The 16,747-nt window shown below is 46.0% G+C and overlaps 2 protein-coding genes across 8 annotated transcripts in view; one reads left to right on the top strand and one right to left on the bottom strand.

The window, feature by feature from the left end:
* LOC116823200 (mitochondrial uncoupling protein 4-like) overlaps positions 1-16,747 on the bottom strand; it is a 42,130-nt gene that overhangs the window by 5,805 nt on the left and 19,578 nt on the right. For 5 of the 7 annotated variants that reach the window (XM_075063625.1, XM_075063627.1, XM_075063626.1 and 2 more), the window contains exon 1: positions 95-6,872. In XM_075063625.1, coding sequence (XP_074919726.1) covers positions 95-6,872 — 6,778 coding nt within the window. Of the gene's footprint in view, positions 1-94; positions 6,873-11,584; positions 11,714-13,524; positions 13,628-14,092; positions 14,186-16,747 lie in introns of those variants that run through there. The other 2 variants (XM_032777613.2, XM_032777612.2) reach the window with 2 other exon arrangements.
* Positions 7,618-16,747, top strand: part of LOC116823201 (24-hydroxycholesterol 7-alpha-hydroxylase-like) — a 53,993-nt gene continuing 44,863 nt past the window's right edge. Inside the window, 2 exon segments of the mRNA XM_075063631.1 lie at positions 7,618-7,635; positions 11,685-11,771. Of these exon segments, the coding sequence (XP_074919732.1) occupies positions 7,618-7,635; positions 11,685-11,771 (105 nt within the window).

Below are 16,747 nucleotides of genomic sequence, written 5' to 3'. Positions count from 1 at the left end.
TTTTGCATGTGCAACTGATTTTTTTAAAACTTAAAATGTTACCGTGCTGTACAGTTTGAGTCTATAGCTCTTTAAAATAATTAAAGGTACATACCTGCACCATGACCAGCTAAAGTCACATCCTGCTTTTCTCTTATTTCAATTTCTTCTTCATCTGATGGTTTATGCCTCAAGGACTCCCCAATCACAAGAGTAGTTTTATACTCTCTGAACATTTCATGCAAGTCTGGTTTCATCTGTTCTGCACAACTCTTCTCTTGCAATGTTAGCCATTTCTTACATTTTTCACCTCTGCTATCAGCTTTTCCTACACCACACAGCTCTACAGGGCAAGCAGACACTTGCTTTTTTAAGTCAGTTTTGAGGAATGAAAGCTGATCTGCACTATCTACAGAAAGCTCTAAAATAGATGGTTCCAACTCTAACGGGTCCTTCCTTGTTTTATCACTAAGAGAAGCCTGCACTTCCGATGGCACCAGTTCCAATACCTCTTTTCTTTCCGCACCAAGCAAAGACTGGACTTTGTGCATCTCTGGTTTGTGCATCTCTGGTTCCAGCTCCTTCCTGGCTCCATTACTAAGTAAAGTTTTTACTAAGGAAGACTCCACTTCTAACTCAGTTGGTGCAGCTTTCATTTGATGAACTTCAAGCAAGTCCAAGTCCCAATCCACTCTCTCCTTTGTTTCTTCTCCCAAGGAAATCTGTACCTCACATGGTATCAGTTCAAATAGCTTCCCTCTTTCATCTTCGCATACAGGCTGTATTTCAAGTGATGACTCCATTTCCAACCAATTCTGTCTATTACTAAATGAAGGTGACACTTCAAGTGATTTCAGGTTCATTACCTCCCCCGTTTCATCGTCCAAAAGCTGTACTTGGAGTGATTCCAGTTCTGACAATTTTTCCTTTGTTTCATCAGTCCAGGAAGTCTGCATTTCTAGTGACTCCAGTTCCAGCACCTCTTCTTTTGTTTTGTCACCCAAGGAAGGGTGCCCTTCGAGTGACTCTAGCTCCAGTAAGAGCTTTTTTAGTTCATCAAGTGAAGAGTGCATTTGTAACTGCTTCAATTCCAACAGCTTCACATTCTCATCCAGGAAAGGCTGCACCTCAGCTGATGGAAGTTTCAAGAGCTCTTTTCTTTCTTCACCCAGGAAAGACTGTACTTCAGGTGATAATTCTAACATCTCTGCTTTGAGTTCATCATCCTCCAAGAACTGTGCTTCAAATGGCTCAAGATCTAAGCCCTTTGTTTCACTACTGGCAAGAAGCTGTGGTTCAGATGTTTTTGGTTCTACATATATCTTTGTTTTGCTATCACTCTCTTTTTTCAATAAAGGAGTCTCTGCTTTATTAAGTATTTCAAAATTGGTCTGTTGCTCATTAGCAGTTTTGAGAATCACTTTTTCTTCAATTTCTGCAGTATTTTGACATCCATTGTCTGTCAGGTGGAATGGTTCTGCACAAAGTAAAGCATCCTGCAGAGTACTATTTTCCTGCTTGGCATCTCCAGTAGAAGCCACAGCTTTTTCAAGGCAAATGGCATCTATATTATCTGTCCCTGGACCCTCATTCTTTTCACTTAAATCGTTCTGAACATTTGCCAAAGTCATGTCAGTGTTATACTTCCAAAAACATTTCATCTCCTCATTGATGTTTTTTCCGTTACATTCCACTTTAACAACAGATAAGGGAATTTCAGAAGAGTTATCCTTTTGTATTTCCATTACTGTGACCGCTACTAAATATTCTGCAGTCATGTCATAGAACTTGTCTTTTGCTTCATTACTCCATGAACCCTCTGGGGAATTAAATCCAGATAGACAGCATGGAAAAGCTTGCATAGGTATTGTAAGCAACAGATCAGGAATTTGTCTAATCATCTCCCTGCCAACAAGTTCCTCAGATCCATAATCCACATGTCTGACAGTTAGGTTGTTATCTTTTATGCTGCTAACTTTTGCTCTGTAAAATTTTCCATCTTCACTATACTTTGCTATGCAAATATCACCACTTCTAATACTAGATCTGAAGTCATCCACATTGCTTATTTCAAGTTCTCCAGCTTCCTGTAGTTTTTTTTCTAAGTAGTTTATATTTTCTGGGTCAGCCATCTGACACCAAAAGTATTCTGGGCCCTTTACAACAGTAACATATGTTTCTACAGTCTGAGCTACCTCTGGAGTCTTCCAGAAGAATGATTTAGTGTCAATTATACTAGAAGCTTTATTGTTCTCATCAAAAGGCAGAGGTTCACACTGATTTGTCACATCAGCACCACTCTCTCTTCTGTCAAGTGCTTCTGTTGACTGAGATTCTTCTCTCATTCCAAAGGTTTCATTAATCAAATCCACTGCTATCACACCTTTCTCGTCATAGAGAACAATTTCCCATCTGTCTCTGAGTTTCTCTACAAATTCACAGTTTATTTGAACTTCACTTGTTCTTTCTGAAAAATAACTCACTGCTTCCTGCGTCCAATTTGTAAACTGTTTAGACTGAACTCCAGCCAACGAGGAATTAATACTCATCATTGGAACTGACGAATATTTTTCAAGCAGTCTACTTGTTTCACAAATATTAACTACCGAAGTGTTGCCATAATCTATATATTGTACACTTATCTGTTCATCAGATAGTTTCTCTTTTACTACAGCTCGATACCACAAACCATCTTCTGAAAAAACTGCACAAATTAAGTCTCCTACTTGCACCTGTTGTTGACCGAGACCCTCTGTTCCTGTTTTATTGTTTAATCCTTCTGAAATACTGTTAAGTTGAGGCTCATCACTTGCTAATTGAATATAAAAATCTGAAGGGTTATTTACATGAGAAATGTATACTAAAGTTTTCAGACCAGGCACTAAGTTCCTTGCAGGCAAGTCACATAAGCTTTTAAGTGGAAAAAGTGTACTATTTTCTCCTTGATTTCTAGTTTTAACAGTATCAGCTTTAACAGTATCAGACTTTATCTCTTTCTTTATAAAGAGCAAAGATTTATTTTCACCTACTTTTTTATCTACTAAGGGAGTACTTGCTGATGGAAAAACGTTGTTACTATTAAATCTTTCCACAGATCCTAGAAACTTGGTTGATAACTCTCTTTTTGCAGCAGGTTGGAAGTGTTTTACATCCTTACATACAAAACTAGTCTTGGTATTGCACTCTTCTCCTTGGAGTTCAGACCTCCAAGTTTTATTCTCAGATTGTTTCATGTACGGTGCTGATGACTTCATGTTTTCATTCCTCTCTTCTTTGGCATTTATGTTTTTAGAGTGTAGAGTTTCATTTTCTACATAATTGTTAGACTCTCTATTTCTTGGTAAGCTTAAACCCTCTTTCATTTTTGCATTAATTTGAATATTGCCATCATACAGTTCAATTATCAGCTTTCCATCAGATTCTTTTGCTACCACTATCATCTTTAAAGGCTTATCCAAGACAGCGGTTTCAAACCATGTGGTAGCTTCTTTTGGTACGTTAGAGATATCAGATAGTGAACATTTTATGGCTTGCATTGGCAAAAGCAAGATATCATATGCATCATTGGGTACAGGAATCAAATCTTCTTTCTTTACCACCTGTGTATTCCCAAAATCTACAAAGAAGACTTCTTTATTAGGCTTGGTTTTCAAAACTGCTCCTCTGTACCAGTGATTGTCAGTATACCTTGCAAGATATAGGTTTCCAGGGTTTTGTGACATTTTTAAACTGTGCAGTACTTTGCTTAGTCGACCAATGTTATTTGTGAGCTGTTCTAGGACATCTGCACTTCTGGCAAGTTGGCAGTAAAATTTCCATGGATTGTCAACATGTGTTACATAAATCTCTTCTTCACTTCCAATTTTGATGTCATGTGAAGAATAATAGTAAGAGTGCAGCTGAATGGAGGATGCCAGAGGTTTTTGAGGTGGTACAGGTCTGGCCAACCCTTTCTCGGTTAAAAAATGGCACACACTCTGAAAAGGCGTAATTAAGTCCACAACATTAAACAGCTCTTTATTGTTTATGGCAGCTAGAGCAAATATTGTACACTTCAGTTCCAAATGATCTGCTCTGCGATCAACAAACTCCTGAAAAGCTAGGATTGCTTTTTCATCCCAAACAAAAGGATCCGGACCATTTGGTTGGATTAAATTGTAAAGGCTGCATCGGAAAGCCTGAGCCTTTAATTTCAGAAAGTTTGCATTAATTGAGCAGAGATTCTCTACAGAAACCAGCTCCTTGTTCCCATAGTCAACATATATTACTTCTACCTGTTCTGCAGAACACTCTCCACTAATAATCAAAGCTCTGTACCATTGCTCATCCTCTGAATATTTAGCTAAACACACTGGACTTGCCCAATGATGTGGCTGTGCTGAAGTCTTGCAATAATCCTGAATTTCAGCCATTAATGACTTAAGTTCTTGATTGTTTCTACTCAACTGACACCAAAAGTAGCCAGGACTTTCAGCATAGGATATTACCACCTGAACTGTACTACCAACTTCCAGCTGACCTTCATAAGAAGATCCTGGTTTTATTTCCAAGTAGTACTGTATAAGAGAGGAGGGCAGATTTAGGTTTCCCTTAATTTTTTTTCCATTGGGAGCTGAGTCACTTGATAAATGGCAAGTTTCTGCAGTAGGCTGGTCTTTGACTGTCAAAGGCACAGAGGGATTCAGCACTATATTGTCTCTTACTGTTTTGGTTTGCACTCCACTCTTCCTGGCTGTTGAACTCACTAGCTCCCCCTCACCAGCATGTTCTTTGGGATCCTGCCTCAGAGACTGAGCAGATAACTTCTGAAGAGTCTCTGGAACATCAGCCCCTTGGAATTTTGCATAGCCTCCTTGAGACAAAATTTTGCTTATATTTTTCTCCCCTGTTTGAGACTGATCAAAAACTTCAATCACATGCTTGTCACCCTGCGTACCCAACACCTGGATCACCAGCTCTTTGCTCTGCACTGTCCTTTTAAAGTGAGCCACCGCCTCTTTACTCCATGTCTCTCCCAGGGGACAGACATCTGCCAAACAGCACTTCAGAGCTACAGCAGGCAGCTCCCTGAACTGAGGTAGCAGCTCCTTCACCTCATACCAGTCCAAGATCTCCCTGTTGCCTCTATCCACCAGGTGCACTTCCACCCCGTTCCCCAGCACACTGGTGATAACGGCCCGACAGTAGGCATTCTCCTTCCACTTGGCGCAGCACAGGGCTCTCGGCTGAGGCTCCAGGACAATGACGTCCAGCTTCTGGGCTCGGGAGTAAAAGTCGCTCATGCTCCGCATCAGCTGGCTGAAGGGCAGGAGGTGCTCCTTCAGCCGCAGCCAGAACTCGGACGGGTCTCTGATGAAGGACACCCGGGCATGGTAGAACACTCCCACCTTCACCCGCACGCCCGGCAGGTGGGCAGCAGCTGGGTCCCTCGGAGCCGCAGTTGCAGGGAGCGTGTCCGGTGGTGGCCCCAACTCCTTAGGAGGGATGGCGTCCTCCTCTTCCGGCCGCTCCTGCGCTCCCTGGCCGCCCTGCAACAACCGGTGGGCCAGACAGCGGGTCTGCACGCCATAGAGGCAGTTCAGGTTGAGGCCGTTCTCCCCGTACAGGTTCACGTAGTAGAGGTGCTCGAAGGGACTGTAGGCTTCGATGCGGGCGCTCACCGCCTTGCCCAGCAGCAGCGCCTTGAGCCCACTGAGCTGGGAGCGGGACCAGCCGCAGCCCCCGTCCGAGATGCCCTGCAGGGAGCACGGGTAGGTCACTACTGGCATGCGGAAACACTCCAGGGGTAGGCAGCGGAGGTTAGCCCCGGTGACGAATTCATTCCTGCCGTAGTCCACGCAGATCACCTGGGCCACCAGCCGACTCTGCTCCCCGGGGAAGATCTCCAGCAACAGCGCGCGGTACCAGCGCCCATCTATGCCGCGTGCGGCGCAAGGGGAGCCCGGCTTGGGGAGCGGATCCTGCTCCTGCCTGGCCGCCATCTCATAGATCTGGTGCAAGGAGTCCGAGAGGCGCTGGATCTCCTGAGAAAGACTCTGCAGCTGGCAATAGATGCGGTGGGGGTCAGAGATCTGGGTCACCAGCACCGGCTCAGTCACCCCCAGTTGCAGCCGTGGGTAGAAGAAATCCAGGGCGGCTGGGCCCGGCTGGGGAGTGGTAGCAACAGGATATTGCTGAGCCGAAGTAGGGCCGGGGGGCTCCGGCTTGGGCTGGCGGGGCATTGCCAGGCAGCGCTTGGCCAGGGCTCGGAAGCAGCTGGGAGTGACCTGCTTGGCCAGGCCCAGGTGGTGCATCTGGGCCAGCAGCCAAGGCAGCTCAAGCAGGACCAGGCGCTGCGGCATCAGCACCTCTCGGACCAGCCCCGACACCTCCTTGGCGTTCAGGTAGCTCAGGAACTCCAGGGCACCCACCGACCAGCTGGCAGCCGGCTGCTCCCCGCCACCTGCCCCAGCCGCCCCGGCCCCCGGCGGCACCAGGTCGGCCAGCAGGCAGCCCAGCACCTCCGAGGGCAGGTGGAAGAATTCGTCCCTGCCCCGGGCCAAGTAGTAGGCGTCGGCCGCCACCGTGCGACCCTCGTCCAGCAGGAAGACTCGGCAGTGCTGGCCTTGGCGGCTCACGACCCGGCAGCGGTGCCAACGGTCCCCTAGTTCCACCAGGCACAGATCCCCGGAGCACAGCTCGGCCCCCGCCGCCGGCCAGACGGCTCCCGGGGCGCCGACCAGGCGCGGCCCGGCCTTACCCTGGATGTCCTGGTGCAGCCGGGCATACTCCTCCCGGCGCTCGCCCAGCAGGCCCCACAGCCGCACCAGCGGCACCTCCGGGTGAACGTCTACGAAGGAGACCCTCAGGCTGATGGTGGTGCCGGGGCTGGGGATCCCCTGCACGGAGCACATCCCGCAGCGCGGCCGCCCTGGGACAGGAGCTAGCGGCCGTTCCTCAGGTATAGAAACACCTGACCTCCCCCAACTGCCCCGCACGAAGCCGACCGGCTACGCCTATAGCGCTGCACGGTCATAGGCTGTTCTTCCTCACGTGACCCTTCCCGCCGCCGCCGCAGCCGCCGGGTGGACCGTGTGCTTCGCTGGAAGGAAAGTCCGTTAAACGAACGAGGTTTGTGTGAGGAGGGAGGTCGCGTTGGTCCGGTCCATTTTGCCTGGGAGGGGGCTAAGAACAGGCTGACGGCCCTTGTTGTTAGCAGGGGGCGGGGAGGAAGGGTGTCAGGGCCAGGAATACCCCTTGGTGCGGGATGGGTGGGGTAGGTCTGCGCCTGGCAGCTGTACTCCCCAGGCTCCGGGTCACACACAGCCTGCTGGGCTCTGTCTCAACCTGTCACCTTCATGGGCTGCACCTGGATGCTCAGGGTGACGCATTTAATGCCGAGGTGTGAAACGTGACACGTGGGTCTTGTTTACATGCTACTTGACGTCTGGGGAGAGCATTGCATGCTGGGAGGGACCTGCTTTTACAGGCTGTTTGGGCTGAGGAGCAAGCATTGCATTCTGGGAGCTATCTCTACAGGTAGCTCAGCCTCAGGATGAAGCATTACTCAATGGGACTTGCCTACAGACTACTTGAGGCCAAGCTGAAGTGTTGGATGCTGGGACCTGGCACTGCATACTGCTCAGGGTGAAGCATTTCATGCTGGGACCTGTCTCTGTAAGTTGCAGCTTGGGCTCAGTGTTAAGTGCTGGGAATTGTCTGTGGGCTGCACCCAGGTGCTCAGTTCAAACAGTGGTTGTGATGCCAGTGCACAGGTGGGAGCACGTTTCTGTGTGGATGCAATCTGTATTACACCTTTACTAGCAGGATCACATGGTTAGCATGTAAAATTTCTCTAAAGCACACAAGATAAGGGCTGGGTGCTAAGCTCAGCTCCCCAAAAACACAGGACAATAAGATCCTAAAATTAGCCATTAGTTGTCATAAAGTAGTTTTGCAAATTAGCAGGATAGGGACAGCTGTAATTTAAACAGCTTCCCACATCTGTCTCTGGGCCACTGCAACAGCCCAGAATAGCCAATGCACAAAACAAACTGTCTGTACCCCAGAGCTGATACACCCCTGCAGCAGGGCTGAACTGGGGCAAGTGAGTATAAGGGTATTACACCATGCCTATGATCTCCAGGGAGTCATCCTTAACCTGGGGAATTCCCAGATAGGATGATCTATCTGCATTTCTGTGGCATAAAGGAGAGGGAATGCAGCTCAGAAATGAGGCCAGCAGGTCTAAACACATTTTAAAATGTACTGTTTCAAGAAATTTGATACACTACATAATTGGCAATGTTGACCAAGTAATACGAATAAACAAAGTTAAGATTTTGTCACAGATATTTTTAGTAAAAGTCATGGGCAATAAAGAAAAAATAATGGAAGCCTGTGTCCTGTCCATAACTTTTTCTAAAAATATTCGGTAGGGGTTCGGAGTTCCAGGATCCCCCTGCCACTCAGCAGCTCTGGGGTACTCCCACTGTCTGCAGTGACCCAAGGGTTCTGGGGGGCCCCCACTGCCTGCATTTCCCTGCAGGCAGGGGGACCTTGCAGCTCCAGGCTGCTATGGGCTGATCATGGAGGTTGCTGGAAGTCAACAGATTCCATGACTTCCACGACCTCTGTGAAAAAATCGTAGCCTCACATATAAAGGTACACCAAAAAAATCAAACGTAGGTGTTTAAAACAAAACACCTAAATAAGAGTGGCCTGATTTTCAGAGATGCTTAGTTTCCCACTGAAGTAAGAATTATGGTCACTTTACATGGCTGAACATCAGCAGTTTATTCAGATGTCTAATGGATTTAAGTGTCTAACTTTGGGAACCTACGTTTGAACATTGTGGCCTGGGTGTTTATTACTATGCATTAGTGTATTTGACACTTAATGTACTTACAACTTTTAATACTTACACTTTAATTTATTTGTAAACATAAAGTATCCCAGATTCCTGCCATCAATATTAAACTTTATTAAGCATTATGCTTCTTCCTTAAATATTTCTTCCCTAGGTACAGCTTTAGTAAGAGCCAAACAGTGCTTTCATCAAAATGCTGTAATACACTGAAAAGTGACTGTAAACATAGCATCTGAAGAGATAGCTACCTATGTGTATCCACAGATACGTCTATTTGGGTGGCCAGACTTGCAGGGCCATTGAAGGTGAGGGCAGAATTTTCCTGCAGATTTATTATTGATTGTGATGATGTGTGAGAAATAAGGAACTCAGGTTGAGTTTTCAGGACAGTTAGGAAAAAAAATTCTACTTATGAACAGAAAACATTTGACATCAAAGACACTGAGACATGAACACAGGACCTTACATTTTTACAGAGCAATATTTCAGAGCAGGCTTGCACTTCGTGTTCCAGCACACTGTCCAAATGTTGGCCAGTATCAGCTGGTTGTATCCTCCCCTCTCCTCTGCAATCCAGACAGCATTTGGAGGATGTCTGGTTAGACAGGCTATAGTTTTCATCCTCCAGTTGCAGGATGTTGTTCAGTTTCCATCCGCCCTGATTAAGATACTCAAAATGTTCATAACATCATTGAACAATTTGTAGATTGAAAACATTTTGTGTTTCTGATCGAGAATCCAGAAACATGTAGGCCAGAGGTGGGAAAATGTGGCCCGCAGGACCCTCCTGCCCAGCCCCTGAGCTCTTGCCCTGGGAGGCTTGCCCCCAGTCTCTCCCCTGCTGTTCCCCCTCCCCCTCAGCCTCAGCTCGCCCCACCGCTGGCACAGTGCTCTGGGTGGCGGGGCTGCAAGCTCCTAGGGCAGCGCAGCTGCAGAGCCGCAGCCTGACCTGGTGCTCTGTGCTGCGCAGTAATGTGGCTGGCTCCAGCCGGGTGGTGCGGTGGCTGCCTGTTCTGCTACTCTAAGTGGCACAGCTGTAGCACCGCCAGCCACCGGTGCTCCAGGCAGTGTGGTAAGGGGGCAGAGAGCGGGGGGGTTGGATAGCGGGCAAGGGAATTTGGGGTCGTGGTCGCGGGGGTGTGGATGGGGTCGGAGTGGTCAGAGGGTGGGGAACAGGGGAGTTGAATGGGGGCAGGGGTCCCGGGAGGGCAGTCAGGAAGGAGAGAGGGGGTGGATGGAGCAGCGGGGGGCAGTCAGGAAGGAGACGGGGGGTTGGATGGGGCGGCAGAGGGTCCGGGGGCTGTTGGGACAGGGAATGGGGAGGGTTGGATGGGGCATGAGTCCTAGGGGGCCGTCAGGGGGCAAGAAGCGGGGGGGGATCGGATAGGGGGCAGGGACCAGGCCACGCCTGGCTGTTTGGAGAGGTACAAACTCCCCTAACCGGCCCTCCATAGAATTTTGGAAACCAGATGCGGCCCTCAGGCCAAAAAGTTTGCCCGCCCCTGATCGAGGCAGACTGAGGGCAGGTACTATACATGTTTTTACACAAAGTTCTGCTGGTATAAATTAGTTCTGACCTGCTAACTTACCACTGGAGTTCTCAAAAGACATCTCCGTCCAAAAGACCTGCTGTGGGCCTTAAGCAGTCTCTAGTCATTGTGATTCCCTCTGTACTGGTGAATTTCATCAATAGCACAGTAGTGTGTCCAAACAGGTAGTGGTGGTTTGAAATGGGTATACATCCATTGAGAAATAAGTTGAGCCTATCAATTTCTTTCACGTGTTATATCAAACGTATCTGAGGCCAGGTCTGCACAGCTGAATTTACTGTATTAACCTATTACAGCACCTAGTACTTAATGCTTGGTTTGCTAAGAAATGACAGACTTCTAATGAAGAGGTAGCTACACAAGATTTTCCTTTATTGTGTGTGTGTCTTATTCTAATGAAAGGCTCCAAAATTTACACTCGAGTCTTTTATTTATCCACAGAACATGTATAATGCACAATTAAAAAAGTACATGTTCTATAGAACTACCTAGAGCTCAGTCATGTCTCATGCTCAGCTACAGGAACTCTCTCTAGGATTAAAAAAGTAATTTGTTTTGCCTCTGCTGAAACTTCCAGCACAGTTGGTACTTATTGCTAGTTGGGAGTAGTGCTTTTTATGATGGACACTTATGCCATGGAAACCACCAACTCTATATACTGCTTTAGCAACCACCTCTGAAGAGAGACCACCTGTCACATGTGACCACTTGCAGAGGCCACAGAAAGTTTTTCCCCTATAATTTAACTGCAAAGAAACTGTAAAGAGGGATGACCTGTCATCTGCAACCAGCAACCACATTTTCTTTACTCCCATTCATAAACACAAACCTGTAGGAGAAACTGATCTTCACTTATCAGTCGGAGTCTAGTGTACCATACCAGGCCACCCTTACTTCTGCACTTTGTTGGTGATGGCACTGCTGGTGAGAATAGCCAAGTAGGGCACCCAGCCAGCAGCCAATGCTCTCCTGTGTGCAAACCTCTGAAGAGTGACCACCTCTTACAAGAGACCACTTTTGATAACTCCCATGAGTGATTGCTCTTGGCAGGTTTTACTGTACTATAGTCTGTCAAGTGGCAATCAGAAGGTAATATTAAATCACTATCACCAAGACTGAATTTGAAGTGATGACCTAAAGGGGAGAGAATATTGCCAGCTCCTAAAATAACCATTTTCCTTAGGGATGGGGTGTTTTATTGATCTACTGGATTTCCAATTCTGTTTTATTTGTTATGTGATTATTAATATATGCTTTCAAGATCTTAAAAAGAACTAACTCCGCAGATCCTTCTGATTTGTTCATAGGTAAGCCAGAATACCAGTGACCAAGGAGCCTGCAAAAGTAACCACACAAATGATTACAAACTTAGAACAGAGGAAACATTTTAGTAAGTATTCATTAGCTAGTTTAACAGGGATAAATACATAACTATATTGAAGTGTTTGTCTTAGCTAGATTATAAGAAGTTTATGGAGGGTGTCGCATTGTATGTTGCCTATAGTTAAAGTTGCCCAGCCTTTCCAATAAAGACCCTCTTTCCAATTTATTTTGCTAAAATGTAACCCTTTGGGCTGAAATCTTCCATGCCAGGCATCTGCTGCAAGCTGATTTTTTTCAGGAAGTTTCAGCAAAAATTGTTCAGGTGTTTCCAAAAATGAAATTAGGGGAAAATACATAGTTTTGTCCATGTCAAAGAAATTCTTACAACTGTTTAGATGAGCAGCTCTAAACCAACATACTTTGGAGAAAGGAACTGAAATCTGACAGGGTGCTTGTCTGTGTCAGAGATGTGCTTTTGGTTTTTTCTATGAAAAACTACCCAAAATTGGCCAAATTATAAACCTTTGAAAAAAATCTCAGTTGGCACATGCTCAATAGAGACTTGTTAGAGTTTGGTTACTAAATTCTCTGAAGATTCCATCTGTACTGGGCATAGTCTAGCCCAGGGATACAGTAGCTGAGCAGGACTTTCTTTGCAATTGTTCTTTCTAGCTCCTGTGATACCAGACACAGGAACTGAGAGCAGAAAGATCTTCTTTCCTGTGCTCTCTTTGCTGGTGCCCAGGTACCCTGAAAGAAGAAACTGCTTGACTTGAATGCAGAGAACAAGAGTCAGACTGGGTGGGAAAGGAAATGGGGGGAGCAGATTGGTGCCAGTGGGACTGGGACTAGTTGGCAAAGGAGACTGGGAGCTGGGGAAAAGGAACCAGGGGATTGAGAATAAGTGGGTGGGTAGAAGACTGACATTGGTAAAGGACCCAGAAGAGGGGGAGACTGGAACAAGGAGCCTGGGGGAGGTGAGGAGGTGAGAATGGTTGGGCAAGAAGACTGGGGCAATCAGAATAATAAAATCACATTTGTTTTGGAATATAGTATCCACACAGAGAGTTACACTGAGATGGCTTTAGCAGAATCATTATCACACTATAGCTATGCCTGTCTGCTTCCCTGTGTAGACAAGCACATGGCTTATAAGATTTGAGAACTTGACAATTCAGGATGGGTGAAGGCAGGCATATAACCAGACACAAAGCTCTGTCAGTACACATCAATCTCGATCTGCAACATCCCTTATTCCAGGCCTGGAACCTCTTCTGAGCAAACACTAATGGTCATGTCAGCCAATGTGGTTGGTTGATGGAGTGGACAAATGAGAACTCTAATCTAGCGAAGGCGTTTTTATGGTGCCTGTTATGAAGGTATTTAAACACAGAGACCAGTCTTTCCCATGTAACCATAAGCAAGGCTTGGGTTCATGCCTCCATGACTAGTAAATGACTAGTGTACTAAGAATGCACACTAATTCACTTTATTTTAAAAACCTCATATTAATATTTTCCAAGTTTAATGATATTGTAAATGCAACAAAGGACTATGAAATACATATTTTAATATCAGTATTGCTATAAGACGTTCTTTGTAGTTCTCTTAATTGTTTTAGGACCCAATCCTGCAGGGTGCTGAGTGCCTCCTACAAAACGCTCCAACTTCAGTTCCCAGCAAAGTCAATGGGAATTGAAGGCATTCAGCACCTGGCAGGATAAGACTCTTAACGCATCGAAGGAACCCCTGTAGTTGTACAACACTGCATTACAAACTATCTAGTTGTAAAGAATTTATACTAAAAGAGGAAAAGTCATTTACCATTCGCATCCAGGTTGGTAAAAAGCCTTTGTATAGAGACATGAATCCTTCACCTTGTATGGCCTGAATCAAGCAGTCTGCAGAAGACTTATACAGCAGTCCTCTAGAAATGAGGAAGGAGAACAAAATGAAGTTGGTGTTACAAATACACAAGTAGACTGTAGGAAATGAAAGTATTTCAGCACCATCATCCCCGCCCAATATAACACCCCCACATCTTCCATCAGGGTAGTTCCTATGAAAGGTTACATTTAGAAACAAGATCCCTGGCGTAGACTCACTGAAGTCAATGAAGCTATACCAGAGATTAATTCAGCCCAAAAAGTAAATTATATGTAAAGTTCTCACTTAGTTTAAAGTATAATTATGGACCATTACTACAAAAATATCTTTTAAATGCAAAAATAAACACCAAGACTAAAGCAGAATGATAAGAGTAGATTAGAGATCCAAGGCCTGATGTATCGAAGAAATCAGTGTGAATATTTCCATTGACTTCATAGGGAGTTCAGTTCGGGTCTCAAATTACTACTGAAGTTGGGAAATATCCTCTCAGAAATATCCATACCTTCCCTGTTTATCTCTTGGTTGGTTCATTATCCGTGTTTTGACAACATCAGCAGGAGTTCCCAGGATAGCAGCTACCAGGCCAGAACATGCACTATCAGTAAAAAACACTATTTGAAGGAAAAACATATCAAGGTTTATCATCCCAATTCAACCACCTAGATCTCAGTTTCAAAAATAAAGACATTTTCAGGGCTGTTGTCATTAAACCATGATTAATGCCTCATAACTTAATGTGGGTTTCCCAGTTAGGACAGAGCTGGGAAAAATTGCCTCAGCTCTGGCACTCGTGTATCTCCACTCAGAATCAGTTGCCCTGGCTTCACTGGCACAATGTGAGGCATGCACAATGTGTAGGGGGCTATGCGGGGTCAAGTGCCCCCCTAGATTTCTGCTTGGCCTGCTTGGTGGAGGAAGGGAGAGGGGCTCCCTTCTCTTGCTGTGCCTGCGCCCCGGCAAGCTCCACCCCTGTCCCTGGCAGCCGAGCCTGGGCGGGGAGCAGAAAGAGCAGGACCAGCAATTCTGTGCAGCACAGCAGCTGCCTGTGAGAGAGCCTGGCTAGGGCAGTGGCCTGCCCTGTCCCCTCTGCTCCCCACTGGGCTAGGCTACCAGGGACTGGGCCCAAGCAAGCCAGAAATGTGATGGGGGAGGGAGGGCTCCAGCTTCCTCAACCCTTGTCTTGGGCAGCCAGGCTGGGTAGGGAGCAGAGGGGGTCAGCCAGCCTGGGCTGCCGCCCCAGCCAGGTTCTCTTTGGCAGCCACTGTACTGCACAGAGTCAGCGATCCGGAGTGGCCAGTTTCAGCTGCTGTGAGAAGCAGGTCCATCCCGCTCCCTGCCTGGGCCCAGCTGCCAGGGACAGGTTCTGAACATGCTTGGGGAGGTGCACCAGGAGAAGGACCGAGCCCCTTACGTCCCCACAAATAACTGTTGGGGTGGGGAGAGCAGGGTGGCCCCAGGTAGGGTGCAGGGCAGGGAGGTCGCTGGGCAGAGGAAGCACATGGGGTGGTCATGTGTCCTCCCTTTAGATTGTGCCCCCTCCCCCCACAGTATCAGGAGGCACATGTCATCATGAGGTAGTACATATCCTTGAAGTACAGCTGGAAATCTTGTGGAGCATGAGACCTCCTTAAGGGAACTACATGCACAAATACTCAAACACCAGGAAACTCTCTCTGGGAAAATAGTGTGTGTAGGTACTGTAGAATCACACCATAATAGTTCTATGGAGCCAAGAATACAACAGAATAGAACAGTAGGTTATACTGGGACAGAGGAAAAATGAATATAAAGATCAGATGGGATAATGGAAGGAAACTGGTACAAATTAGCATTGCTTCACTGACTTTAATGGATCTATACTGATTTACAGTAGCCAAGGATCTGGCCCAAAATGCAAGACTAATCCATTTAAAGTCTTGTAGTTTTGGATATGTGCGACTAGTGAAATTAAGGCAACCATCGGGATTACAGTGCATCACAAACTGAATGAGCCAAAAATGTCATGCAGTTGTGAAAAAAGCTATTATTTGTTCAAGTGTATTAACAGAGTGTCATGTGTAAGACACATAGGAGGTAATTGTTCCGCTCTACTTAGAATTGATGAGGCCTCAGCTGCAGTACTGTGTCCACTTTTGGGCACCACACTTTAAGAAAGAAGTGGAAAAACTGGAAAGCCTCTGAAGGAGAGCCACAAAAATCATAAAAGATTTAGAACACCTGACCTATGAGGGAAGGTTAAAAAAAGAACTGGACATGTTTAGTCTTGAGAAAAGAAGACAAAAGGGGGCCCTGGTAAGTCTTCAGATATGTTAAGGGGCTGTCACAGAGGACAGTGATCAATTGTGTTCCCTGTCCACTGAAGGTAAGACAAGAAGTAATCAGCTTAATCTGCATCAGGGGAGATCTAGTTAGAATTTTTCTCCTAATATAGTTAAATACTGGAATAGGTGACCAAGGGAGGTCGTGTAATCCATCATTGGAGGTTTTTAAGAACAGGTTAGACAAACACCTGTCAGGGATGGTTTATGTATACTTGGGCTCACCTCAGTGTAGGGGGAGACGGGAAGAGACTAGATAACCTCTCTAGTTCCCCCCTCTATGATTCTGTCAGTCAAAGTGGAAAACACCAGAAGTGAGATACTCTGTGAAACTGATGGTCTTTCTAGTTTAGGAGCCAATCTTTGACAGGGCCAGATACTTCAAAGGGAAATATAAAAGCACCATAATGGACAATTATGGAATATCATGCCTGAAGGAGAAGTTTCTTCCTAGTCCCAGGGAATTAGTGTTTGTTTTATATCCTGACATATTAGGGTTGGTATTCTTCTGTCTCACTGTTCGGCACATATAAAATTAGACTGAACAAAGCACTAGAAAAATCTAGAAAAGGGAACAATCCTGCACTGGCAGAGATGAGGGGACAGATAATCTTTTTTTTTTTAATGTTATGGGCCATATTCTTTGCTGGTTTAAATTGTCATAGCCACTGATGTCAATGTAGCTATACCAGTTTTCCCCAGCTGCAGATCTGATCCTATGGCCAGGTCTACACGACGAGATAAAATCGATTTTAGATACGCAATTTCAGCTACGAGAATAGCGTAGCTGAAATCGAATATCTAAAATCGATTTACTCATCCGTCTTCACCGCGCGGGA

This window comes from Chelonoidis abingdonii, chromosome 3 (genome assembly GCF_003597395.2).
Source record: "Chelonoidis abingdonii isolate Lonesome George chromosome 3, CheloAbing_2.0, whole genome shotgun sequence".
Taxonomy (NCBI): Eukaryota; Metazoa; Chordata; order Testudines; family Testudinidae; genus Chelonoidis; species Chelonoidis abingdonii.
This window is presented reverse-complemented; position numbering and strand designations above follow the sequence as displayed.